This window comes from Paramisgurnus dabryanus, chromosome 7, assembly GCF_030506205.2.
Source record: "Paramisgurnus dabryanus chromosome 7, PD_genome_1.1, whole genome shotgun sequence".
In the NCBI taxonomy this organism is placed as follows: domain Eukaryota; kingdom Metazoa; phylum Chordata; class Actinopteri; order Cypriniformes; family Cobitidae; genus Paramisgurnus; species Paramisgurnus dabryanus.
The window spans coordinates 24,488,098-24,514,659 of NC_133343.1; the positions used below are offsets into that span (position 1 = coordinate 24,488,098).

At 37.5% G+C, this 26,562-nt stretch overlaps 2 protein-coding genes across 9 annotated transcripts in view; one reads left to right on the forward strand and one right to left on the reverse strand.

Annotated features, from left to right (window-relative positions):
- The window catches only part of opa1 (OPA1 mitochondrial dynamin like GTPase), a 38,717-nt gene extending 20,690 nt beyond the window's left edge, over positions 1-18,027 (reverse strand). Inside the window, exons 1-21 of one of the 6 annotated variants that reach the window (XM_065272584.2) lie at positions 17,824-18,027; positions 16,634-16,952; positions 16,239-16,335; positions 15,969-16,076; positions 14,717-14,764; positions 12,628-12,716; positions 9,709-9,861; positions 8,522-8,575; positions 7,895-7,999; positions 7,193-7,279; positions 6,930-7,043; positions 6,527-6,607; positions 6,365-6,439; positions 6,214-6,285; positions 5,913-6,012; positions 4,120-4,250; positions 3,483-3,555; positions 3,330-3,402; positions 3,133-3,248; positions 629-693; positions 377-453 (exon numbers count right to left, since the gene is read on the reverse strand). In XM_065272584.2, coding sequence (XP_065128656.1) covers positions 377-453; positions 629-693; positions 3,133-3,248; positions 3,330-3,402; positions 3,483-3,555; positions 4,120-4,250; positions 5,913-6,012; positions 6,214-6,285; positions 6,365-6,439; positions 6,527-6,607; positions 6,930-7,043; positions 7,193-7,279; positions 7,895-7,999; positions 8,522-8,575; positions 9,709-9,861; positions 12,628-12,716; positions 14,717-14,764; positions 15,969-16,076; positions 16,239-16,335; positions 16,634-16,952; positions 17,824-17,852 — 2,066 coding nt within the window. In that variant the 5' untranslated portion in view covers positions 17,853-18,027. Of the gene's footprint in view, positions 1-376; positions 454-628; positions 694-3,132; positions 3,249-3,329; positions 3,403-3,482; positions 3,556-4,119; positions 4,251-5,912; positions 6,013-6,213; positions 6,286-6,364; positions 6,440-6,526; positions 6,608-6,929; positions 7,044-7,192; positions 7,280-7,894; positions 8,000-8,521; positions 8,576-9,708; positions 9,865-12,627; positions 12,717-14,716; positions 14,765-15,968; positions 16,077-16,238; positions 16,336-16,633; positions 16,953-17,823 lie in introns of all 6 variants that reach the window. The other 5 variants (XM_065272583.2, XM_065272586.2, XM_065272585.2 and 2 more) reach the window with 5 other exon arrangements.
- A 1,711-nt stretch (positions 18,028-19,738) lies between these two features.
- Positions 19,739-24,860, forward strand: LOC135757911 (uncharacterized). 3 transcript variants are annotated; one of them, XM_065272680.2, is made up of 4 exons: positions 19,739-19,876; positions 20,547-20,617; positions 21,703-21,894; positions 23,288-24,860. In XM_065272680.2, the coding sequence occupies exons 3-4, from the start codon at positions 21,774-21,776 to the stop codon at positions 24,250-24,252; spliced, it is 1,086 nt and encodes a 361-aa protein (XP_065128752.1). In that variant the 5' UTR covers positions 19,739-19,876; positions 20,547-20,617; positions 21,703-21,773; the 3' UTR covers positions 24,253-24,860. The 3 variants fall into 3 exon arrangements, with proteins under 3 accessions (XP_065128752.1, XP_065128751.1, XP_065128753.1); XM_065272679.2 differs by having other exon boundaries at positions 19,745-19,876; positions 20,544-20,617; XM_065272681.2 differs by lacking the exon at positions 20,547-20,617 and having other exon boundaries at positions 19,745-19,876.
- The last annotated feature ends 1,702 nt before the right edge of the window (positions 24,861-26,562 follow it).

Genomic DNA, 26,562 nt, shown 5'->3' on the forward strand with positions numbered 1-26,562 from the left:
CTTGTTCCTTTGGGTTTCAGGTTCACAACTCCACATAAAGCCTGTGGCCCTGCATTCTGATGGTGGAGTCAGCCCCAAAAGTCATGAGATGGAGGGGCAGGGTGTGATTTCTGTCAGGCAATGATGATGAGTTGGAGGCGATGAGAATTGCTATTATTGCTTGGTTGTGTTGATGAGCACAATACACATTGAATGCTTTTTGCACGATAGCGCATGTTCAGCGTTATGACCTTTTTTTATTTTGGATGTGTCAGAATGCCAATGATAAATTTAGTAGCATATAAAACAGGGCCATAAAGGTGCTAGATAAGATCGATTTTCCTTGGAAAATATATTTTATTTTGTACTTCACTGAAACAGGAGGAAGACTGCTCACCAGTGTTTTGGTGTAACCTGACTCAAGCTGATCACCTCATCCAAGATCTCGTTTTTGGCCTTTTCAAAGAGCTCGTTCTGTGGGTAAAGAGCACAGTAAAGTGTGGTATAGGAAGTCATAAAGGTTTTAAACAACATGATGTTATGAAGATTGCAGAATTGTACACTTTTGGGTGAACTGTCTCTTTAAGTTCCAATTAAAATAAATGTGATGCCATACAAGGGCCTGTGTAGTACAATCATTTACTCTTACCCTATCCAGCTCTCGTAAGCGAGGGTAGTTGTTCTTCCATTCGGTCTCCAGATTAAATCGGGATGCTGGTAAATGAGGGAGGAAAGTTTACTTGATTAGCAGAAATCACCAAGAAAAACAAATTAAGAGTCTTCAGACAGGGCACATTATTCAGAAAGATATCATAGATAGATGGATGGAGAGACGGATGATGGAGAGATGGAGGGATGGAGAAAAGGATGGATCAATGGAGAGAAGGAGGGATGGATGAAGAGAAGGAGGGATGGATGGAGAGAAGGAGGGATGGATGGAGAGACGGAGGGATGGAGAGATGGAGGGATGGAGAAAAGGAGGGATCAATGGAGAGAAGGAGGGATGGATGAAGAGAAGGAGGGATGGATAGAGAGACGGAGGGATAGATGGAGTGACAGATGGGTTGGTGGAGGGACGGAGGGTTGGTGGAGAGACGGAGGGATGGACAGAGAGACGGGCGGACAGACGGAGAGATGGACGGACAGACGGAGAGATGGACGGACAGACGGAGAGATGGACGGACAAACAGAGAGATGGACGGACAAATATGCAGGCAGGCAGACAGACAGACAAATAGATGGAGAGATAGAAAGACAAAATGGAAAGACATATAGATAACTGGAAAGATGGATGGTCAAATGGAGAGACAGACAGATAACTGGAAAGATGGATGGACAAATGGAGAGACAGACGGATAACTGGAAAGATGGATGGACAAAATGGAGAGACAGATAGATAACTGGAAAGATGGATGGACAAATGGAGAGATGGAAAGACAGATAGATGGAGAGATGGATAAACAAACTGAGAGATGGATAAACAAACTGAGAGATTGATAGACAAATAGAGAGATGGACAAACAGACAGGCAGATGGACGACTTGCAGAAAGACGAACATGCAGGCAGACAGACAGACAAATAGATGGAGGGATAGATAGACAAATGGAAAGACAGATAGATAACTGGAAAGATGGATGGACAAATGGTGAGACAAATAGATAACTGGAAAGATGGATGGACAAATGGAGAGACAGATAGATAACTGGAAAGATGCATGGACAAAAGGAGAGATAGACAGACAGATAGATGGAGAGATGGATGGACAAATAGAAAGATGGATAGATGTATGGACAAATAGAAAGATGAACATACAGACAAGACAGGCGGACATGCAGACAGACAGACAAACAAATAAGAGAGATAAATAGACAAATGGAAAGATAGATAAACAAATTGAGAGATGGACAGACAAATGGACAGTTGGACAGACAGGCAGACAGACAGAGAGATGTACAGACACAGACAGACAGATGGGGGAGATATATAGACAGACAAATAATGGAAATATAGAGAGATAGACAGACAGACATAGAGATGGACAGACAGACAGATAGATAGATGGAGAGATAGACAGACAAAAGGAGAGATGGATATAGACAAATGGAGAGATGGATAGACAGACAAGACAGACAGATTAATAGATGGAAAGACATAGACAAACGGAGAGATGGATAGACAGATGGAGAGTTGGAAAGCAGACATAGAGATGTACAAACACAGACAGACAGATAGATGTGGAGATATACAGACAGACAAATGGAAATATAGAGAGACAAACAGACAGACATATAGATGGAGAGATAAACAGACAAAAGGAGAGATGGATAGACAAATGGAGAGATGGCTCGACAGACAAATGAATAGAAGGAGAGAGATAGACAAATAGAGATATGGATAGACAAATGGAGAGATAGACAGACAAATGAAGAGATGGACAGTCAGACAGACAACAGATAGACCAAAAAACAGTGTGAACTTTGACTAAAACTTTTCCAATGACAACAGCTTTGTTACTCAAACACCCCCCATCTCCCTACACCTCTCTTCTCTATAGGGACTCTAGACAGACTGCACCGTGGACGTGATCAATGTACCCGGAGCCAGGCGTGCACTGTATCAGCAACCCAACATCCCCCGGGGAACCCAGGTCCCCAGCACACACACGGCCGGCCGCCTCACTCACACAATGGAGATGACGCTAATTGCTCTGGTTATCGTACGGGCCGCGGTGCAACTGCCGAGATCGATAGCCCACACAAAGGTTTGAGGAGCGTCCCGGGTCAGGCAATAAATCTAGAGGCAGAGCGTTTGCAGGGCTGGCCTGTTAATTGGCAGCGAGGAGGTCTGCAGCACACCCGCCGCTGAACGTCCGAGCTGAGGTGAGGCGTGACAGGAATCCGCACGCACAGCTCTGCTGAGGCGAGTTAAGTGCTGTTGGTTTGGTTTCTATTAAGGTTTATTTACTGGGTCTCCTGAGAGCTGCGTACACTGGTTCTTAAAATGCCCTTAAAAATCAACATCTTATTAAGGGACTATAAATAGCAGAGGATCAAGCAAAAGGCCCGAAAGCATATTGTCTTGATGAAGAGGTAAATGTAGTTTTCAAATGTATCTGAATTAGTGTAGACATAGCCTGAATCTTTCAGTCTTACCTTTGAAGGCATCAGCTTGTTGTTCCACTGACTCTCTGACCATCTTCCAGAAGCAGTCGGACACAGCAAGACTCAGGTTCTTCGTGGTCACCTGATGAGCTTTCAACATGCCATCTCTGTAACAACGGGTAGAGATTGTCCAATCAAAACAAATGACCGATCACAGAAAAAGTAAGACTGTACTGTATGGCTCCTACCGCAGTAGTCTTGAGTTCTGGAAGAAGTCCTCTTCATAGTCCTTTATCGAGTCTATGCTCTCATTGGTACTGCCTAAAAACATGGGTTTAAAAGTTTAATACAAATGCAAAGAAGCAGAAATGAGACTTTTTCACAAAAGATCTGATGTTTACCTTTGCCGGTTACTACAGCGAAGTAGCCTAATGCCTTCATTGGGAATAATTTTCCTTCAACTATTTGCTGGATCTGCAAGGAAAACAAATAATAACTTGTTTTAAAAAATATCCCCAAAATGTATAGGCCTGAACATAAAGGCTATAGTTCTTATAGTGTGTGAGCAAATGCAAAGATCTCCCTCTAGTGGCTAACACCATGAATAACACCTTTTATCAGATGTAGTTATTAAAGGGGGGTCCTAAAGCTATTTCATGCATTCTGACTTATAAACAGTGTTTAAGAATTGAATTTCTCAGGCTAAACATAGGTAGAGTCAAAAAAGCAGTTGGATGTATGACTGTATTTCTGTGCTGAATGCATTTCGCCAGGGTTCAGTTTCAGAACGTTTTTTCGAACATGAAAGATTTATACGTAACGATTTTGCTTTATTTACGGGCAATTTCAGTGCAGGAAGTGTGTTTTTGTTTGTAAGAAATTTTCAGCTTCCCAATGAACCCAGCCTTATGGAAACAATTTATTTAGTTTGTTTATCTGGCATAGCAGCAGAGTTGTGCCTGTGTGATGATGACAGAATGTTCATTTTTGGGTGAACTATCCCTTCAAACAGCAGTAGTAAAATATCTAAGATCGTACTCTGCTTGGACTGGCCAGGTTCTTTTCTGCCAGGTCAACCTTGGTGAGAACGAAGATGGTCCTTTTGCCCTGAGGGTCCATTTGACTGACCAGATCTGTGACTATACTACGCTCGGCGTCTACTGAGCCATCTGAAAGAGAGGAGACAGAGAGTGTTGCTTTGTGTTTCATGTTTACATGCACAAAATGTCAATCAGACGAAATTTAATACGATTGAAGGTTACGACAGTACAGTTTGTGAACATAGCAATCTGATTAAAAAGTTTGTTTACATGTACATTCTATGTAATCCGAGGGTTGCCAGCTTCGCATATTAAAACCATACAAATGGACATTTAAAACTAGCCCAAAAGCATCCAAATCACAATTCACAATACAAATACTAATAACTAATGAACGAAATCCTTTCATCTTTAACCCTCAACCTGCAGAGATAGTTTAAGTAGTAGCCAAATCTGAACTTGTAAAAAAGTAGAGGACTTGGCAACGCCAACCATCTCACAACATCTCTCATCGGGGCTGTTTACACTTGGTATTAAGATGTGTTTTCATCGATCAGATCACAAGTGGACTAGAGAGACACATTACGTTTACACCTGGTATTTAAATCCGTCTCTTTTGTCCACTTCGACCACTTCTGTCCTGAATACTGTGAGGGGACGGTCCGTGAGACGGTGGGCGAGTCTCTCTGCTGTCATTCAAATGCGAGCGGGAGTAATTATGAGTTTATATGGACGCAAACTAATATTATGTCGGAGTCCACTGCTTGTTTAGCAAGTAAACATGCTGCACAGAGTTTTGTACGTGTGTATGTTAGAGCTTTCTCTGAATTTTCAGCGCAATTGATGAAATAGGATCGCGCAACTTTCACGCTTTCAAAACAAAACTACAGAGAACACCCGCAGTAGTTTTATCAATGAAAGGCTAAAAATAGCGCTGTTCACCGTATGTTCACGCCAGAAGTCAAAAAAAGACGTACATTTGTGTTTAATACCTCAGATTAGATAAATGGGCGGAGAAAAGGCGGTCGCGTGTGGCTGTTCGAACACATTCAACCACATTGCGTTCCGCAGCTCCAAAGCGATCCGATCGAAAGTGGTTTCGACTACCTCTGGATGTGGTTGAAAGTGGTCGAAAGTGGACGAGCTCAAAACGTTTTGAACACCGTTTACACCTGGCATTAACGTCGTCCACTTGTGATCCGATCGACGAAAACGCATGTTAATGCCAAGTGTAAACAGCCTCTGGATAAATGTACAACGCTGAGTTGAGTACAAAGAAGAAAATTCTTCTTAAGAACTTTTATTTCAGATATAGGCAATGAAAAATCAATTTTCAAAAGGCACGATGCTCTTTTATTGCTTAATGTAGCCTAATGTTATGAAAGTAGACATGAAAGCTGTAGAATGTACAGCGCGTTACCCCATTACCTTAATAATGCGTTCTTTGGCGAGAATTATTTGAGACGTAAATATGAGGTAAATATAAAACATGAACTTGAGCACAAATGTTCTGCGCAGGAGCACAATATACTTTTGCCTCCGACTGAGAAAATACTGGGATTCACGCGTTTACATGCGTACTTTTCTTCTGCTGATCGGATCACAGATCGGAGTACACCACCCCCTTCAATACGATCCAAATTTGCATCTGATCGACCTCAATGGTACTGATTAAGGTGAAGGCTTTTCAATACGATTGAGCCATCAATATGATTACAAACAGATTATTTGGTTGTATGTAAACGTTCCTACTTTATTTTATGAGTCTTTAAGGAAGGGGTAAAAACTCACCCTGAATGCAGAGAATGATGGCATTTGGATTCTGCATGTAAGCTCTGCTCATGCTGAAAATCGTGTCCTTTGTGTCAGCGGCCATTCCTGTTGTCACAGTCTGCACACAAATGAAAAGTGGCATATCAAAACAAGTACATTACTGTGCATTAATGCTATACATTTCATCAGTATGCGTGTTTCTTTGGAATCTAACCCATGAACTTAGTGTTGGTATATTGGTCTACCAACTAATACAAATGAACACTGCTATTGACTTATGAAGTCAATGACAATCTGTTTAAATCTGTATAAAACTTACACTGATGACTCCGGGCAAGTCAACCAGCACCATTCTCTGGATTCCCGGGCCCTTAACACTTAAAGAGATGGTCTAACAGAGGAAAAGAATAAAATATGTTACTATACTATACTTAGCAATTGTGACATAGCATTTGCTGAATATAGCTCACCTCTGGGCTGACCGTCTGCCCCTCCTTCACACTCTTCCTCATCCTGATCTCGATCTCATGCCTCAGGGCTGCCAGCTAAAGGAAGAAAAGAGCGAGGCATCATCCCACAGATCTGACATGTGAATACTGAGACTGATGATGAACTTGAACAAACAGACTTACATCTTCCTCTTTCCCAAGGTCAAACTCACGGGAGCTGTCTTTGAACATTGCTACATGGTGAGCTCCTTCACTTAGCGTCACCTACAGCAAATGTGTAATATTAAACAGATGCATCGCAAATAGTACAGAGAGAAAATACAAAAGCTTCTATGGATAAAGTACGTTCTGGAGGATAAGTTTAAGATTGAAAGGCATGTGACAACATCACATTTAAAGTTGACACATTGAGTGATATATACTGTATGTAAAAACAAAGTGTGGTGTGACACCTCTCTTCAAAATCCAATCATAAGGTGTATCAGGTGTAAGAGCGAAATGTGTTGGATCACCCAAGATGGAGACGCTAATACCAGGTGTAAACAGGACAGAAGAGAATCTAAATGTCAGAATTAGTTTAGTTCACCTTGACAGGAGACCTAGTCATCATCTCTCCAGAGCCTCTGGGAAAGATCCTGGCTTGAGCAATCATCTCTAACACGCTGGTCTTTCCTGCACTCTGGTCTCCAACTACCACAACCTGTACAAGAGAAGATACGACAGAACCACCGCAGGTTACGACTGACTTATCGAGTGGCCATTTATGCAGAAAGCATGCATGCAAATCCTTAATGAATCGTATGGTGGAATAATCTGGGATTCTAGCAGAAGGAATAAAAGATGACTAACCCGGGGCAGGTGATCTTGGGTATTGTAGTTGGAATCATAATCCGAAAGGATGTCCAGGACCTCAGAGTACAAATCAATTAAAGACTTCTACATGGAAATATAAGCAAGAAACAAAGGTTAAGCATAATCACTTTACAACAGATGGAAAACAAAAAAGATCAAACAGCTATGGTTCTCGTACATATATGTGACCCTGGACCACAAACCCAGTCATAAGTAGCACGGGTATACATTGTATGGGTCAATTTTTATGCCAAAAATCATTAGGATATTAAGTGAAGATCATGTTTCATAAAGATATTTTTTAAAGGGACACTCCACTTTTTTTGAAAATAAGCTCAAATTAAATGTTTAACCCTAGGGGAGCTGGAAAATTTGCCTATTTTCAAAAAAAAAGAGGGGTGTCCCTTTAAATTACCGTAAATTTATAAAATGTATTTATCATTAATATGTGTTTATAAGGACTTAATTTTGACAACTTTAAAGGCGATTTAGATTTTTGCACCCTCAGATTTTCAAGTAGTTGTATCTCGGTCCTATCCTAACAAACCATAGATCAATGGAAAGCTTATTTATTCAGCTTTCGGATGATGCATACATTTAAATTTCAAAAATTGACCCTTATGATACAAAACCCTTATGGTTTTGCGGTCCAGGATCACATATTACTTTTATTCAGAAAGAAGTATGATGAAATCAGACCTTGACTTTTCGTTGGTGAATGCCTTTGTCATCTTTCTGCAGTACGACTTTTCTCAGTTCCTTATTTTCCTTCTCCAAACGTTCTAGCATTCGTTGGTACTTCAACTGTACAAGAATGATACACAGTTTCAGGGGAAGCTAATATGTTAAAAGCTATGAAAAGGTTTAAAGGGAACATTTCACAAGACTTTAAGATTTGGTGTCTCCAGAGTACATATATAAAGTTTTAGCTCAAAATACCACACAGATAATTTATTATAACATGTTAAAATTTCCACTTTGTTTGAGCAAAAACGTGCCGTTTTTGAGTGTGTCCTTTTAAATGCAAATGAGCTGATCCCTCCACCGAATGGCAGTGTCGTGGTTGGTTAACAGTGTAAATTAAGGGGCGGCATAATCCCCTTCTGACATCACAGGGGGAGACAAATTATAAAGACCTACTATTTCACATGCTTGCAGAGAATGGTTTACCAAAACTAAGTTACTGGATTTATATTTTTCACATTTTCTAGGTTGATACAAGCACTGGAGATCCAACTATAGCACTTAAACATGGAAAAAGTCAGATTTTCATGATATGTCCCCTTTAAAATCAGCTGGACTTAAATCAGACTAAAGGGCGAATACCTGAGTTCGAAGAAGTTCTTCTTGAAGCTGGTCAACTTTTTCTTTATCAGATGACTGTAAGCATAAGAAACAATAGCAAACTAAGTAACACACTAACACCATGTCATTTTCTTTTTTTTGGCACAGATGATCACCTTCCCAAAATCCCCCTGTAAGAGCCACAACAAACCAAAATCTCGTGCATTAAATCCCACTAGAGGAAAGGCAAGTCAGAGCAGAAAAAAAACGTTTTTTTTTTTTTCCCAAAAATGTAATCACTTAATTATTCTCAACATTAATCACCATAATACAACACGCTTTAAATGATGATTGGTTAGAGATCCCATGATTATAAATCAATGCAGTAAGATGGCAGAATGATTTTGGAGGCTTGCAATTACAGTGCATTTGTTGTGTACAGTACATAAACACAACACAAACTACAGGACAATTCACACAGAAACAATAAATGAAAACAAACACACATATATGTGAATACCAAGGTTAGTAACATCTAAATAATGTGTTCATGTCAATTTACAGACATGATTGGTTCTGGTGTTAGGGAGGTAAATTCTGCAGGTCAACAGCCAAAGCAATGGCACACCACTCCATGCAGTGAACGTTCATGTGTACATTTATGGGTTTGCATAAGATAAAAGGTGGGGTTTGGTTACAAAAACTATGCAAATTTCAGATATGGACGGAGGGGAGGAATTTCGTTTACATTCACAAAACGCAAGCTATGTAAAGCTGCTTGAATTCAATTTGAATTGCGAAAATTAAAGGTCATTAATATCTTCAATGTCATTACAGAAAATGTCCATTTTTGGTGGGGAAATTATGTAGATGTACAGACCCAAAGCCTAAGTTAGCATCAGTGCATTCAATAAGAATTCATCCCTAAGGTGTCTGTAATGAAAATTGGATGGGTGGGGCTAATTATTTGCTTTGTAACGACATAATTTTAAAGCTGTAGTATTCTCACACCAGTCATCAATGCCTCCATTCTGATAAAAGTTAAGGATTTTGTAAAACTACACTGAGTAATTTTTTATGTATAATATGAAAACTGAGTAAATTCACAAATTCAAACGAATTTGGGAAAAATACTCGAGTGTCAAAGAATAAAAAGAATTATGTGAGGCAGTGAAAATCTGGCATGAGAAACACAGCATTTGTGAAGTGGTGGGGGCGTGGACCTTCACCTTATGTTTGGGTTGCGAGGGGTTCGGGGCCGGGCTGGGGCGGGGTTCACGCGGCGGAGGCGGAGCATTATTGGCTGCTGCCGCCGCCCGCCGCATCTCCTCCTCGTGCTGCTGGATCTGCTGCTGAATGAGAATGAGCTCGCTGAGCAGCCCCTGCTGAGGTACGGTAGAGTAATAAAGAGGGGCAATCAAATCAGTCTGCTTACCAACCAATAGGAGAATGCGGGCGGGGTTACTGGAAAGCAGTCCACCTCGCTTAATCAGTATTGGTGAACATCAAATTATAGAAGAGCTTAAAATACGATTCTTAGCATATTTCAGTCAATATGACGGCAGGGCCATTTTAATTGTGAATATTAAAGGAAATTACACACAATTACACTACCATTGTTATGTTACATATAAAAGTCAGTATTGTAAAGCAGCTATACTACTTGCTATAGGGTCACATCTCAGACATTTCAAGGAATTATACTGTATAAGTTCGGAAAAAGTACTGCTACTGGGGAAGGCAAGCATTTGAGGTACAATGAGTAATTTAGTTGCAAAGCAGTGCAAAGCTTGCTGAAGCTGGATAGAGCGAAATAACTAGGCATGTTTTTTCCCTTTTAAAAATGTGCATCTATATTTATTAAATTTCATCTTTACATGTATTTGAAAGAAAGCTATATGCTCAGACTGCCGACAGTGTATAACTTCCACAACCTTGCCTGTTACTTTTCAGGCCTAGATCATTTACATATGCAAAGATGCAGATATGGAGTGATAACGCAGACATGTAGTGATATGTATGATGAATGAAATAAAATAAAACAAGCAAAACACTGTCACTGAACATAAAAGATCATGAAGACAAACAGCACAAAGGAGTTACAAATTGGAAAAGCTTCTATGTAGACAATGAACTATAGTCAAAAACAACAGAAATGAACTGCCAATAACAGTTTAAATATATCATTAAATATACCAAAATGTATACTTCATGAAGCACTGAGAGCAGCATTTTGTTCATTTAAAGTACACAGATTATGAAACAAATTTTAAGATAAAAATTCTGAAAATTCATAAATAATTTACATATAATACATAATAAAACACCTCATGTGGTGACCATAGCATTGCTCACAAACAAACATGCAAAACTCAAATGATCCTACCATGTACATTTTACTATAACAGATACACAGCATAAATTTAAATAAGTAGGCACCCTCGTCTAAATATGTTTGGCTTTTCTATTATGCCCTAAGTATCTTTACATAACCATTCAAAACAAGAACTAACTATGGTGAAATAATGGTGCTTTCACACAGGACGCGGTATGCCCTGCACTGCGCAATCAAACCAAATTCAATTAAATGGCTTGCGCCATTCGAGGACGGTTTGTTGTTGTGTCAACTTGTTGTGCTCACACTGCGGTCAAAGTTCAAAATATTTTGCCATGCGCTCTGTGTCAATTACCCTCGCGGCCAATAGAAACGGGGCATCCAAACAAGCGCAAAAAGCAAAATGGACGACAAAGTACCGTACTGTGTGTGTCGAACAATTCCCAAAACTGTACAAATACAAATTTACGCTCATGTAGAGACGTTGGAAAAAAAACATGTGTCATGGAAACACAAATCAATTCATGTTGGCATCTCAGGTATGTAGCTTGTTGTAGGTATGCGGCTTAAGTTAAGTGAAATGGAGACGGGCAACAGTAGCATCTGTATTCCTCCTCCACTCCTTAAACTGAATAAAAATACTGTAGTAATTTATAGTAATCCTGCTGAAAGTTTTGAAAAGCGGCGAGTGCAGCGCACACGGCGTCCTGTGTGAAACAGTCAACTGAACAGCCAAAAAAAAAAAAGGGACAAACACAGCCGTTGGGTTAAATTAACCCAGAAAATTTTTATATTTGACCCAACAATGGATTAAAATATCCCAAAATATTGTGTTAAAATAACCCAATATAGATTTAATTACAATCCAATGGGTTGAGTTTGTCTCTTTTTGACCCAACGCTGGGTTGAAAATAACCCAGCATTTCTATAAGAGTGATTGCTCTATAATAATGCCTGATCCTACTGATGCTTTTGGTGTGAATAAAACAAAATCCAACATGTTTCAAAATATAGCACAAAGCCTTTTCAGAAGAGCCAGGGATGATATAGCAGCAAAAGTCCGGAATTAACATAACATCTCAGTATGATGTCCAGAGACAGGCAAAAAAATGCTGGGTTATTTTCAACCCAACGTTGGGTCAAAAAGGGACAAACTCAGCCGTTGGATTAAAGCAACACTATGTAGTTTTCTTAACTTTAAAAAATGTCTCTAAAATTATTTCAGTGATTTTTAACTGGACAAATTGTACTGTTGCTACAACCTGAGCAGCCTCCTAGCTGCTACAAGCACACTCTGAAAGTGGCAGTGGAGGGTAGAGCACACAGCCCCGCCCATCCCCCTGCCTGCAGAAGAGTGTCTGATACCAGGCACTGTTGCGCTTTTCAACCACATGGGGGAGCTGTAAGTCATTTTTACATGGAAACTACATAGTGTTGCTTTAACTAAATGAACAACAATTGGTTAAAACAACCCAGCACTTTGGCTGGATTTGTCACTTTTTGACCCAATTACCCGAGTTTACCATACTGGTTGAAAGAGCTAAATTGAAGGTACTGTCAACATTAGCAAGTTGTCACGAGCTACAGCATCAGTATTTGGTAGCACTGGCTATGTCTTGCAAAAGCCGAAACAACTGCACAGCAACAGACAACTTAGTTAATGGTGAAAAAGCCCAAGCAAACAGCTTTGAAAAATGCTGATAAGCAAAAGAAAGAAATCAACTTTCATTAAAATAATGATAAATGTCAATTCAAGGTCTTGTGTTAAAGACATGCTTGATCCTTGCAAAAACCAATTTGAAATCTCATTTACCTTTTTGAACTGTTTATCACTGCTGTCAGACATAGATGCAGATGTTGGTGGAATATCTGGTGCTCTCAGGGCCGATTCACCTGTGGTTTCTAAGAAAAACACAAGAATATATATATATAAGGAAATTGAGCTTTGTCGCACTTTGAACAAACAAAAATGTCTAATACATTTAAAAGGACCGGATTTCAGTTGACGGTTTAAAATTAACATGCCAATGCAGCAACAACTGCTTGTTTTTCAAAGCAAATACAGTCACCATATCCCAAAGAGACTCAAAGGTTTGAAAAGTAAACAGTGCTTGGGAAAACATAAAAATAAGAAATGATCTATAGAACCTTATAGAAAAAAATGGAGCAGGTATTTGTATACATAACATAAGTTTTAGGCTGAAGTATACCTATGAGAATACATGAGGAGTTCAGATGCACGTTTTCTTGTAAATGTGCAATTTTTTATCATCAGGCTCTTATGTTTACGTTAAGTAAATCCCCTTTAATGCCAATGAAAAGGTTATAAGTCTCTAACTGAAATGCTTGTTTACACAATTGTCACTTCATTAATATTTAACAAATTTGACTGTCTTTCACTGTGCAACCCTCCAAGTACATGCAAGCTTTTTTTGGCAAAAACCTCCCCATCTTTGTACATGACATAGTAAACAGTTACAAAATTACTAAAACGTTGCAAATAATGAAAGTCAAAATGTAAAAATAAAGAAACTGAACCACACATTAGGGCAGGGATGGGCAACTTCAGTCCTGGAGGGCCGGTGTCCTACAGAGTTTAGCTAAGCAGCCAATTAAGGTCTTACTAGGCATACTAGAAACTTTTAAGCAGGTGTGTTGAGGCAAGTTGGAACTAAACTCTGCAGGACACCGGCCCTCCAGGACCGAAGTTGCCCATCCCTGCATTAGGGGGTGCTGTGATTCATGTGACTGCCACCTTTAGGATGTATTCAGGTCCAAGTACCCACTATGGACCCAAGTTTGAATGTGAAATGCAGCGTTTAATTTGCCGTCGTTCATCTAACTCTTCTTTCTTGCACTTAGAGGACTTTGCTGGAAAATTGGCATGGCGTTTAGTGGATTCTGCCAACAAAGTTGTATATCTGAATGGCGGATTTGAAGCGAAGGTGAACATACAATTCGTGCCGAGAGCATTCGGTCAATATCATAATCTCATTTTTGACAAATGTGTTGTTTAGCCCCTTTTGCATCTGATCTCCTCATATATTTATATGATAAAAATGTGTGGTAAATTTTATTTTGCTATTGAAAAAAAATCACAACTGTTTTTTCACTGCTAGTCAAAGTTTAGGGTCACTTGACTAAAATGTTTCTTGTGATCTTAAAAACCTAGAATTGTACACAATCATTCCTCATTTAAAATGTTTAGGAAGTATACAAAGCACACTTTTCAAATCTGTTGAGCTGTAAGAAATTCAATCACATGGGACAAATAAGAAATACTGATGTAGAGTTAATAAGAGAGAAAATGACAAATATGGTCAATGTGGCCCACAAACCCTTACAGAAAAAAGGTGAAGTCAAGGGACCAAGTGGCAATACAATTAAAAACTGAGCAATAACACAGAAACTGTTTGTGTCAAAAACTGCATCTGAGACCAACTATCATAATGCTTATTAAACATAAATTTAAACACTTATAAATAAGTGTCCATAATGAAAAGTCTGTCTTTGTGGCTACTGTGAATACAAATGAAACTGCTCACAAATAAATATATATAATTTTTTTTTTTTTGCATCAATATATAGAGTTTTTCCAATCATTCTGAACAACAGTAGCTTTATTGAAATATAATTTATCAGATAATTACCAAATTATTTGAATTGTGGTTTTGTTTAGTCAGACTCAGTCAGTATCTGTAAAATTCACGGCCGACCTCTCGTGGAAAAATACAAACTTAATAAGCCATCAATGGCTTCCAAATCTAAAAAGAATCTGGATCCCAATATTGACTGGTTTTAATTGTCTATCCTTGGAGTCGCACACCCCCCTCAACTTAAGTCCATTTACATCAGAGGGTGGCAAGGGGAATCTGAGCACGCTAAGACAGGCGGTTACACACCTAATAACAGAAGCAGACCAGAAGCTCCATTGACTTCACTACCCAAACCTGCGAAGAACGTGGGGGGAGAGGAGGGAGGGAGGGACAAGAGGAACAAATGAAATGAAAATAAATAAGGACAGCAGAAAAAAGGGTAGAGATCTTATTCCATTTTACATTGGATTGGGGCCCTAACAGATGAGCCAGCGCTGAATACTGGAAAACATATTAATGGTGGAACATGGTGATTATCCAGACACCTGTGACTTTGATGATTATAAACAACAACAACAACAACAAAAATTTAAAACAGACTTCAAAAATATTCTGATTCACAATCTTCAAACTCACATTTACATGTAGCCTACAAAAAACATTGAAGTGTGAATACAATCAGACATAACATATCACAGTCTAAATTCTAAAATTCACGTCTAAACTTTAAAGCTTGGTCATATGGCTGATATTTTTGTAAATGTAGCAACTTCTATATTAAATTGTTTATATTAACCATTTATGTACACTACTGTTCAAAAGTTTAAAGAAAAAATGTGTAAAATAAAGTTCTTGACAATTCTTTAGATCTGAAAATGCTTAAACTGTGTAGATTTTTAGAAGCATCTAGTGGTGAGATTATGAATTGCAACCAAAGGCTCAGTCCATAGCTTACCTCTCCCTTTCGAAACGCAGAAGATACAGATGCCGACACAGAACAAACATGTCATCATTCAAGACAACATAGTGAAAAAAACGAACTATAGAACAGATTGTCCATTTAGGGCTACTGTAGAAGCGTGACGCCTAAAATGTAAGGGGTATGTATGTAGCTAAAACTTATCTTCCTTTGTGTTCAACAGAATAAAGAAATGCATACAGGTTTAAAACAACATGCAGGTAAGTAAATGATGACAGAATTTCAGTTTTGGGTCAAGTTTTTCTTTAACGACAACAATGGCGTAGCTTGATGACACTATGAAATACATTATAATGTAAGCCCACAGTGTGGTTTGATAGAAGCAAGAACAAAGTGGTGTGCTAGATGCTTCATGTACTCTTTGCGACCAAAAATACTGTCTTTGAATCACTCTTGCAATACAATGAGATCACACACCGATCAATTTGCTCAGTGCTACGTGAAGTCAAACACACCTATGGTTTCTATTTGGAAATTTAAGTATGTGATAAAATGACCCTAAACTTTTGAACAGTAGTGTACACCAGAATGAAGTGAACTGCACGTGATTTTTAGAATATCATGATTTTTCCTGCTCACCACTGGAGAGAAGACTTTTCAGGAAGGTAAAGTTCTCGCCAATCTTTTCCATGTCGGGCAGAAGTTTGGCAATCTCTTCCATTTCAGGCAAAGCACTGGCAAGCTTGGCTTAATTCAGGAACAGAAAATAGCAATTGTATTATTGTATATCTGGTGCTCCCAGGGCTTGAGATAACATGAAGAAAACATTCATATTCACAGTATTTGCATATTGTTAAGTTAGTTAAAAAAACACATCTGTTCCACCTTTTGAGTTGCCAGTTCACCTACCCAAGTCAATATTTTCACTCAGCTCCCAAACAAAGTCTGGCACAATCCATGTGTATTGGCTCATGTCAGGAAACATGTCCTTCCACTCATCATACGTCTAACACAGGGAAAAAACAGAAAGGCTGTTATATGCCACACAATAAAATAAATCAGTCTGGCCGATGCTAACATCCAGGTAACGATCGGTAAATAATTTAAGACTTAGTCCCAAACTTACAACAATGCAGTTTATTTTTAGGACAAGAAGCAGATTTATTTTAAAATGTTATGACAGTCAGTTTATCTTTATAAGAAACAAGACACGTCCATATTTCTTATTGTTAACTTTAAATGTGTAAAAAATTGCCTAACGTTGTGTTTTTATAGGTACAGTACAACTCTTTAGTTAAACCTACCTTTTTTGCTGTATATCCACCTCCAACTGCCGAGCCCAGCACGATGTACCTCAATTTCAGCAGTCTGGCAGCAAGACGGGCCACCCAGAAGGTCCGATGCTGTTGATAGCCGTGCCCCCCTGACCGGGATTTCGGAGGGCGCATGGGGAGTCTAGAGAGAGATGTGTAATGTCGAGCTGCCGAGCAGTGGGGTGGTCTCTGTGGATTGCTGTTTGCATTGTAGCGATGGTGGATGGCACGGGAGAGTGGGTGCAGTTTCTGCAGCGGTACTCGAAACTTTACTCCCATTCTGGAAGGAAGCAGATTCCTGCAGGCCATGCTGAGGATAAGATATATACAGTGTTTATTCTGTGATATTTATATAATTCGTCACATTTAGTCTGATATAGTCAGAACATAATAATAAGGTACATAGATATTTTAAGTGAACAGGCTCTAATTTAGAACAATTGTAATCAAATGCCATGTTAAGTAATTTAGTAAGACAAAAATATTTTTATTTGAAAAAAAAGTAGGGGCATTATAAACTTTTAACAGTTTTTTAAGAGGTTAACCAATATATATTGGTTCTACAATTTATATAATATCCAATCGTGTTTCTATCTGAAAATGTATCAATTTATTTTCTCATACTAGTAGTTATCATTAATGTTAGTTACAAAACAATTCTTGTTTTCTGTCAGACACACACTGCATGCAGCAAGTATGCAGAACCACAAGCACATGCTATGACAACTATTTTTATGGGATGATAGTGGCCTAAAAGAGAATGTATTAAACATTTGAAAACAAGAATTCAAAGAAAGCAACCAGATTAATACAGGCACGTGGCATTGCAAAGACATTTGTCAAATTATTTTTATTGTCATATAATAAATCTATTATTCCAAATCTATTATTGGTATTTTCTTAATTTAACCCAATTCAGCCAAAACCGAAAGTGATTTTAAATAAGAAATAAGACTGGGTGGTGTCTATACAGTCACAGTGCAGCAATGTATCTGTCATTGTCGCTAACTGACACGCTTACTCAACGCTTCCAGGAAATTGCAATCAAATACCTGATGTTTACAAATACAGTGCAACAAGACGTGATAAGTCATTTTATTTCCATAGCTAATCTCCAATCTGCTGTTTCTGCATTTAAATCAGTATTGAGATGCAGCTGACAACTGAGCTGTCCGACTTACCAGGTCACTATACTTCCGGCTCGTAACATCTTGCTATAAGCAACTTAATAGCAAATATAAGTGTCTGATAGATCTCTTTTTCAAAAATAAAACTCAATTCATTTTTCCAAATGGGGGACTTAAGTTAGCTTCATGGCTAACAAGGGCACAGCAAGCAGGCGATCATCAGTGTCAAGTGCTGGAGGAAAGTAGTTCCTGCTCTGGAACGTGACGTCACGCTGTCAAAATAAAGGTCTGCAAAATAAACGTTTCTTGTTTATTTTTATTGTTCACATAATTGTAAAATGTCATTTATTTAATTATTATATTTCTTTGTAAATGTATCTAAATCATCCTTGTTATCTGTGAAGTACTATCATGACACTGATAATGTATTACATAAATAATGAAATAATATCGTTTTATTTTAATGTAGTTTATCATTGTTGTCGTTTAATTCGATATTTAATATATGTAACTACACATTTAATGGTATTTTTATTTTTTAAATAAAAAACACACATCACTGTAAAAACATTGGCAATTATTATGGCACACTAAATCATTGCACATACTCTGTTTGCTATATTTATATACACAATCTTTGGTTTGTGGTGGTAGAAAGACACAGTGCCTAGTGTGACGTTATACTCCATCACATTCAAAACATGCTGTAAATTCCTACTCAGCAAATACATGCCTTTTGCCATTGCATTACATTCACCAAGTGCAAATGACACTCTCAGAGTACTTTAGTGTATTGTTTTTTTTTCTGACTACAGCCCCTCACTTTCAGGCATACCCTGAACATCTGAGCATGAAGTCCACTGTCATCTATGTTCTTTTGAACATTCCCATTGAACATGAATGAAGCTTCCCAATTTTGTTGTTTTTCCACTTCATGACAGGCCTTCAGCATTGCTGGCAGGTCATGAACAGGTCCAATAAACTGGATTTGTTGACCAGACATTTTTTCTTTCCAATGTACTCCTTTCCCCTCCTCTTCCTCTGTAACTGGATTTGAGATTGAACTCAAACGAATAAAACTGAGATCCTTCTTGTGCTATAGTAGATCTGTCTGTGATGGTTCATCCTAAAAGGCTAAAAATAAGTTATGACAGCCAGTAAAAAGTAGTTGTGCTGTTTTAACAGCATTGTTATTGAATAACAGGCATGGCATAGAAAAAATTACATTTTAATTTTAACAAAAACTATTTTACTTTTGTGTTAGTATATATTAGTGAGGTTTTCTGGAGGACAGTAACAAAAAGAGCATCTCAACATCCTACTGGAATAAAGACCAATCACAGAAGCGAATTCAATGGGAAGCATCTGAGAAAAACTCCGCCATATTGGAGAGGGCAAGACGTGTCCTACAAACAGGGGTTAAATGTGACTTGTTATGTGATGGGGGAGCTCTGTGGTTTTAGGCTTTCGATGGGTACGTACATGTGTATGCAAAGCCAATAAATTGTTAACAAACTGTAACATATAACGAGTTAAGAGATCCCTCTGTTATAACATTAATGTGACTAAGTGAATAAATGCAGACCTAATTTACCTTTTAAAGTAGTCTGTTGACCACTTTGCCTCATTCATATTTGCCATTTTAGATTTGTGTATATTTTTAATAGAAAAAAATGAGAAAGATATAAATGATACTTTTAAACATTAAATTAAACCGCCAGAAGGTGGCGATAACGTCTCAATCAATGACTCTTTGCCATTCATTCAAACGTCTGATTCATTCAAGAAAATTGCAAGACTATTGTAAAGCTCAAGAGACAGACAGAACACATTCTGATACACTGTAAGAAATATGAGGAGGCTAGAAGGAAGTTGGAAAATCAAGTTGGACAACAAAACATATCAATAGAGTATTTATTGGGTAAATCAACTTATAAAAGTCTAGACTATGTAATTACATTCCTAAAAACTAGTGTAACCAATGAATGATAATGTAGGTTTGAAGTTTAAAGTTACCAGTGCAAGATCAAGAGAGACAGACTATTGACAAACATAAATGTGGGAAACGGAGGTCAAGGGAATCGCTGCATATCAAGATCTTATCAAGGTCAGTTCATTTTGGGGATGTTCATGTGATGGAATGCCTTGCTCTGAATATTTTACAGACCGATTTACTTTAGAAATATAACATCTACGTTTATGATGAATAATTAAGGCTTTACTACAAATTAAACAAACAAAAAACACAGTTACCACAAGTTGCTACTGTAGGGTCTATGTAGTATAACTTTATGAGGTTGGGGGCAGCAGTACGACTTTGCAGTAAACTCGTTATCTGGATGGAAGACAGTTTATTAAAATAAGGGTCCCTGGCATCTTTGTTGAATTTTTCGCCCTAGATATTTTTTATATTTTCTTGTGTTACTTAAATTTGGTGATTTATTTACTCATAATCTATCCGCTTGTAATATTTTTATTGATCAAAGTCGGTGACGATACCTTAAAAATATGGCGCTACGGTGACGTCACACACACCAAAACCACTTGTCTGACAAACCACGTGTTAATAGGCCCATTTCTTAAACCAGTCTATTTAAATAAAAGCAAGAAAAAGGACAGGTACTTCACTCAAGGAAAATATTAGGAGAAGGAAAAAATTATAAAATCCGTGAGAAATTATAAATAAAAAATGTAAAGGTTTATTTTATTTTATTTTTTTATTTTTATTCTCCCCAAATGTATTTAACCAATTAGTGCTCCATACTTCAATCCAGTAGGTGGCGGAAAAAGCACCTTAAGTTGGTTTGCCAACCGCCATTTAAACAACAACAGAAGAAGAGAAAGACAGGTAACTTTTATTATCATTACTAATATTACCCATGGTTTTATTGTAGTATTTTTGTAGTAATGTTAAGCATGCTCTTTTGCGCAGTGATAGTAAACTTAGTACTAAAGTATAGTAAATCACAGGATGGTTTCCCGGACAGGAATTGGCTTAAAACAGGACTAGGCCTTAGTTTACTAAGGAAATATAACTAGTTTTAACAAACATGCCTCACAAAAAACATTACTTGTATGCATTTTTAGGCAGAACAAAAGGCGCTGTGGTATTTTAAGATGTCAGTGGAAGTTGTTTTCAGTTTGGACAGCTCTTACTTTTTTTTTAGTCTAGAACTAGTCTAATCCCTGTCTGGGAAGTTTAAACTGCGCTTGTTTAACACCATTCTACTTAACCCTTAACTTGGGGATGTTTTCATCCACTAAGGGTTTTTTTAAGTCTTAATTTGGCCACAACTTTTTTCTGTGTTTCAGCAAATGGAATGATTTTTGGTGACAAATCTTATATTTACACATAAAAAAGTTAAAAAACTCAAAAACACACCCTGGGCAAATTTTAAATCCGCCTGTCCCGGTATCATTGCAAGGGCTGTGTGGTCGCAAAGGGCTTTGCTCCTCCACTGGGCCTCAATTGCGACTGGCTGGTTGCGATGGGTCTCATGAGCAGGCTCCATTAAGGGATTGGTTAGCAAAAATTGCCCCATGATTTACTTACCCACCAAATACTGGAGATTAATAAAGGCTTTCTGAGGGTGATCCATATTTAAAACTTTATAAAATAACTATAATGACTGGTAGCGGCCATATAGTGACGAACTTGGAGACACAGTGGAGAGACAAAAACAATACCAGTCGCAAATAAGAAGATGTCTACTCTAAACCAAAGATTTTATAGAAAATGGGTAATGATTTTGATATAAGATGAGGATTATCCCTATCTGTAGTTAAAAACAACTCACAATGCACGGTTCTCACTGAATCATATGCATTGTATGCTATGCATAATGTTTATTGCCTGCTATAAGGTGTTACTGTGAAATGAAATTTGTTTTTTAATTAATGTATTAATTTTGAGGAATTGTTGGTGTTTTGCAGGAGTTCAAGGTTTACATCTCGAGATCTTTCACAAATAAATACAGGAAATATTCCTGTTACTATACAAGTAAATGGCCGCTTCATCTAAAAGCAGAAATGTCACAAGGTCTGAAAACAAGTTGGAGAGTGAAGACATGAGTGATACAGACCCATGCAGAGGCAAAAATGAAGATATTAATAAGGAACAAAGAGGTTGGTGTGCATTTTTTGATTAGTTTTTCATGATCAGTAAAGAACATTGAAATAAAATTAATCCATGAATTTGTGGTCTAAAAGGAATATTCAATTTTCTTAAAAGAAAAATCCAGATAATTTACTTACCACCATGTCATCCAAAATGATGATGTCTTTCTTTGTTCAGTCCAGAAGAAATTATGTTTTTTGAGGAAAACATTGCAGGATTTTTCTCATTTTAATGGACTTTAATGGACACCACCACTTAATACTTAACTCAACACTTAACAGTTTTTTTCAACAGAGTTTCAAAGGACTCTAAACGATCCCAAACGAGGCATAAGGGTCTAATCTAGCGAAACGATTGTCATTTTTGACAATAAAAATAACAAATATACACTTTTAAACCACAATTTCTCGTCTAGATCCAGTCGTGAAAGCATCAGCGTGACCTCACGCAATACGTCATGACGTCAAGAGGTCACAGAGGACGAGCGCGAAACTCAGCCCCAGTGTTTACAAGTGTGGAGAAAGAGGACCGTTCCGACGTTGTTGTATGTGGAATGATACTAATTAATGTCTTTGTGTCAGTTTATTGTTTACAAGGGTCCGCAAATGTGGGTTTTATATATGTAACACGTGACCTCCTTACGTCACTACGCATTCACGTTAGGTCGTGCTGGACCGGACCTAGACGAAAAGTTGTGGTTTAAAAGTGTATATTTGTTATTTTTATTGTCAAAAATGACAATCGTTTCGCTAGATAAGACCCTTATGCCTCGTTTGGAATCGTTTATAGTGCTTTGAAACTCCGTTGAAAAAAACTGTTAAGTGTTTGGTTAAGTGTTAAGTGGTGGTGTCCATTAAGGTCCATTAAAATGAGAAAAGTCCTGCAATGTTTTTCTTAAAAAACATAATTTTTTCTGGACTGAACAAAGAAAGACATCAACATTTTGGATGACATGGTGGTGAGTAAATAATCTGGATTTTTCTTTTAAGAAAATGGGACTATTCCTTTAACATAACATCAGCATGACAAAGACTGGAAACGAAAATCAAATGTCAAAACATGTTAACACTGTAAGAAGTAAAAACTTGATCAACTTAAAAAATTACTTTAATTGGTAATACGTAAAAAAAATTCAATATAAATTTTTTTAAGTGAAACATGTAAGTTGATAACTTGATAGAACTTGCTCTTTTTTTTTATTTGTTACCATTTAAAAAATCATCTTAAATGTATTACTTAAAGTGAGAACTTTTTGATTAAGTAATTTTACAAAAAAGTAAAATACAAAAAAGTAGATCCAACTTTCGTACATTTGTTTAATTTTAAACCTGATGGAACTGGAAGAAACATTCGTATCAAAAATGTATAATTTTGTAATATCATAAATACCTTTGCTTGCAGATAAATACTTGCATAAAAGAAAGCAAAGAGCAGAGGCCAGCAAATCTTTGACTTGTCCTCATTGTGGAAAGCGATTTGAAAGTAACAAACACCTTGTGGAGCACCAAAAAATTCACAATGAAGAAAAGCTCTTCACCTGCACCCAGTGTGAAAAATGTTTCAAAAGCAAAAAGTCACTTATGGAGCACATAAGAAATCACAATGCAGAGCGCATACACCCATGTCTTCAGTGTGGAAATAGTTTCACCAAAAAAAAATTTCTTAAAACCCACATGAGAATTCACACTGGAGAACACCCGTACACATGTCTTCAGTGTGGAAAGAGTTTCAAATATAGTGGTAGTCTTACACTCCACGTGATAATTCACACTGGAGAGCGCCCATACACATGTCTTCAGTGTGGAAGGAGTTTCAAACGCAGCACTCATCTCAAGGAGCACATGAAAACTCACACTGGAGAGCGCTCGTACGCATGTCTTTACTGTGAAAAGAGTTTCACGCAAAAACATACTCTGGAATGCCACATGAGAATTCACACTGGAGAGAGTCCATACGTGTGTCTTCCGTGTGGAAAGAGTTTCACACACAAAAATGGTCTGGAGTACCACATGAGAATTCACAACGGAGAGATCCCATACCCTTGTGTTGAGTGTGGGAAGAGTTTTGCAAATAAATCTTGTTTTACGTCTCACATGAGAATTCACACAGGAGAGCTGCCATACAGATGTCCTCAATGTGGAAAGAGTTTTAAGCACAAAAGTAGTCTTAAATGTCACATGAGAATTCACAATGGAGAGCGCCCATACCCTTGTGTTGAGTGTGGGAAGAGTTTCGCCAACAAATCTAATCTTAAGTCCCACATAAGAATTCACACAGGAGAGCAGCCATCCAAATGTCTTCAGTGTGGAAAGAATTTCACAAGCAAAGCAAAACTTACTGAACACATGAGAGTTCACAGTAAATGAAGACCACACACGTCTTCAATGTGGAAGGAGTTTTAAATACAAAAATGGTCTTAAGTACCACGTGATGATTCCCAGCGGAGAGCGCCCATTTTCATGTCCTCAGTGTGGAAAGAGTTTCACAAGCAAATGTGCTCTTTAGTACCACATGACAACTGACACTGGAGAGAGCGCCCATCCATCTACTTTAGAGTTTCAAATGCATAAATAGACTTAAATATCCAAATTACCCCATGATTTACTTATCCTCAAGCCATCGTCTTTCAGACGAACACATTTGGAGTTATTTTAGTTAATGTCCTTGCTCTTCCAATCTTTATAATGATAGAAAACTGGGATCGGCGAACAACTACGGAGTTTAAACTCCCAAAAGTGTATACATCCTTTACAAGGACATAAATAACTCCTAATGTGTTTATCTGTAAGATGATGGACGTATGTATCTCGGATTGTTTGAGGGTAAGAAAATCGTGGGGTAATTTTGATATATGGCTTTAAAGCAAAGGTCTACAGTTGTTTAGGTAGCTACTGGGAAAGCATTTGTGACTTTTTAATATTTTCATGTTTTTATGTTCAATGATTTTAATCAATTAACAATCCATTGTTTTAACACTGATGTCATTACTAAAATTAATTTGTATGCATTAATATATATTTCTTTATCTTTTTTCTTTTTAATAAATGTAACATTTTTCAAGTTATTTTGTTATTGTTGACCTAATTGGTTCAATAACTCCATTTATTTGAATGTTAAATAAGTATTTGTTTGTATGCTACCCAAAATTCACTTAAAAAAAACATAAAAGCTTCATTTCACTCATGAAAACACAGTAAAAACCTTTAAAATAAATGCCATTTTTCTCAAAATAGCAATTATGAAATATCAATGCAAATATAAAATGTTAACTTAAAATTCACTTTAAAAATATTCATTCCACTAATTAAAACCCTTAGAAAACTCAGAATTTGAAAACCCTTAAAATAAGACCCATTTTTCTATTTTAATGATGGATCTTATGGAATCAAAATACCAATTACATGCAATTTCAAATTCCCTGGTTGCATAGGCTGCTTAGGTAGCCAACCTATTGGGTTTTATACCACCCACATTATTTTTGTGTGACTGAGCCAAAAGCGTTAAGAAGACAATCAACAGGGTTTTATTGTGTTACCAACCAAATTCTAAATTGCCAAATGTTTTATCACTCTTTCTTTATCTTATGTATGTAAGGTGGCTTGGCAAAGGACTCCAGGAAGCATTTTATAACCAGAACTTCCCCACGGTTGTTATGGCAACCAACGAACTTGACCAAGAGCATTAATCTAAAGTTGTTATCTCTTGCACATGCACAAAGAGGAATGGCAAAGGCAGAAAACTTTATTAAATTATGTTTTTTTTTTTCACAAAACCGTTCGGATGCATTTAGGACATTTGAAAATGGAGTCTTGAGTTATTTTATAAAACTTTTGCATCATTTTAAAACTTTACAAAACCCATCTTGAGAGGAAAACCCCAAATATTTACCATTACACTCAGTTGGAGAGTCAAAAAGGATACTGAAGATTATAAAGACCCAGTTTTTAGTTGGAGACCCAGTGTATGAGTTCAGGTTAAAGTATTAAATTCATAAACACAATTAATATGCGTGCCTATAGCCAAAACACAACTGCAGGCTGAGGTTTATTTTCTTAAACATTGTATTTGTATTTGGAGATCTCCAAAAGGGGGGAAGGTTTAGGAATAGGGTTGGGTGGGGTTAGGATGTGTCCCGTCTATCTCTCAACAGTAGGAAGCCACGCCCACCCCCATTCTGAGAGCTCCATTCTGCAGTTATATATCTACAGTAGGCTACTTGATTTTTTTCTTGGGCTCCACACTAGGGGGTGCTGCAGCACTCCTACTTCCCACGGTACTGTCAGTGTGTTAGCGTTGTTAAACCAGCATAATAATAATAATGCTTAAACCAAAAATATTAATTCATGAGAGTGAGTAAATGATGACAGAATTTTTATTTTTGTTTGGACTAGGCTATGCCTTTAAGTCAAACAACAGTATGCTGCTTTCTTAACCTAATATAATGACTTTGATACATGATTTGTCCTATATTCTGATTAGATAATTTTTGATATGCGGCCACCCACATTTATCGAGTTTTATATTATACCTATGCACAAAACATTGAATAAGCAGCAAGATGTGTTCTGTGTGGTTTTGGGTTCCCCACAGATATGTTGGTTGATGGTTAATAACAAAATGTAATTGTTACAGTTACAAAAACCAGTGTCATCCTCAGGGGTTAAATATAGCCTCAA

Excerpts from the sequence above, each read along its gene's own strand:
- LOC135757911 (XM_065272680.2), top strand. The coding sequence starts at position 21,774 with ATGGCCGCTTCATCTAAAAGCAGAAATGTCACAAGGTCTGAAAACAAG. Across the intron at positions 21,895-23,287 it reads TATTAATAAGGAACAAAGAG|ATAAATACTTGCATAAAAGA; the intron begins GTTGGTGTGCAT and ends CTTTGCTTGCAG.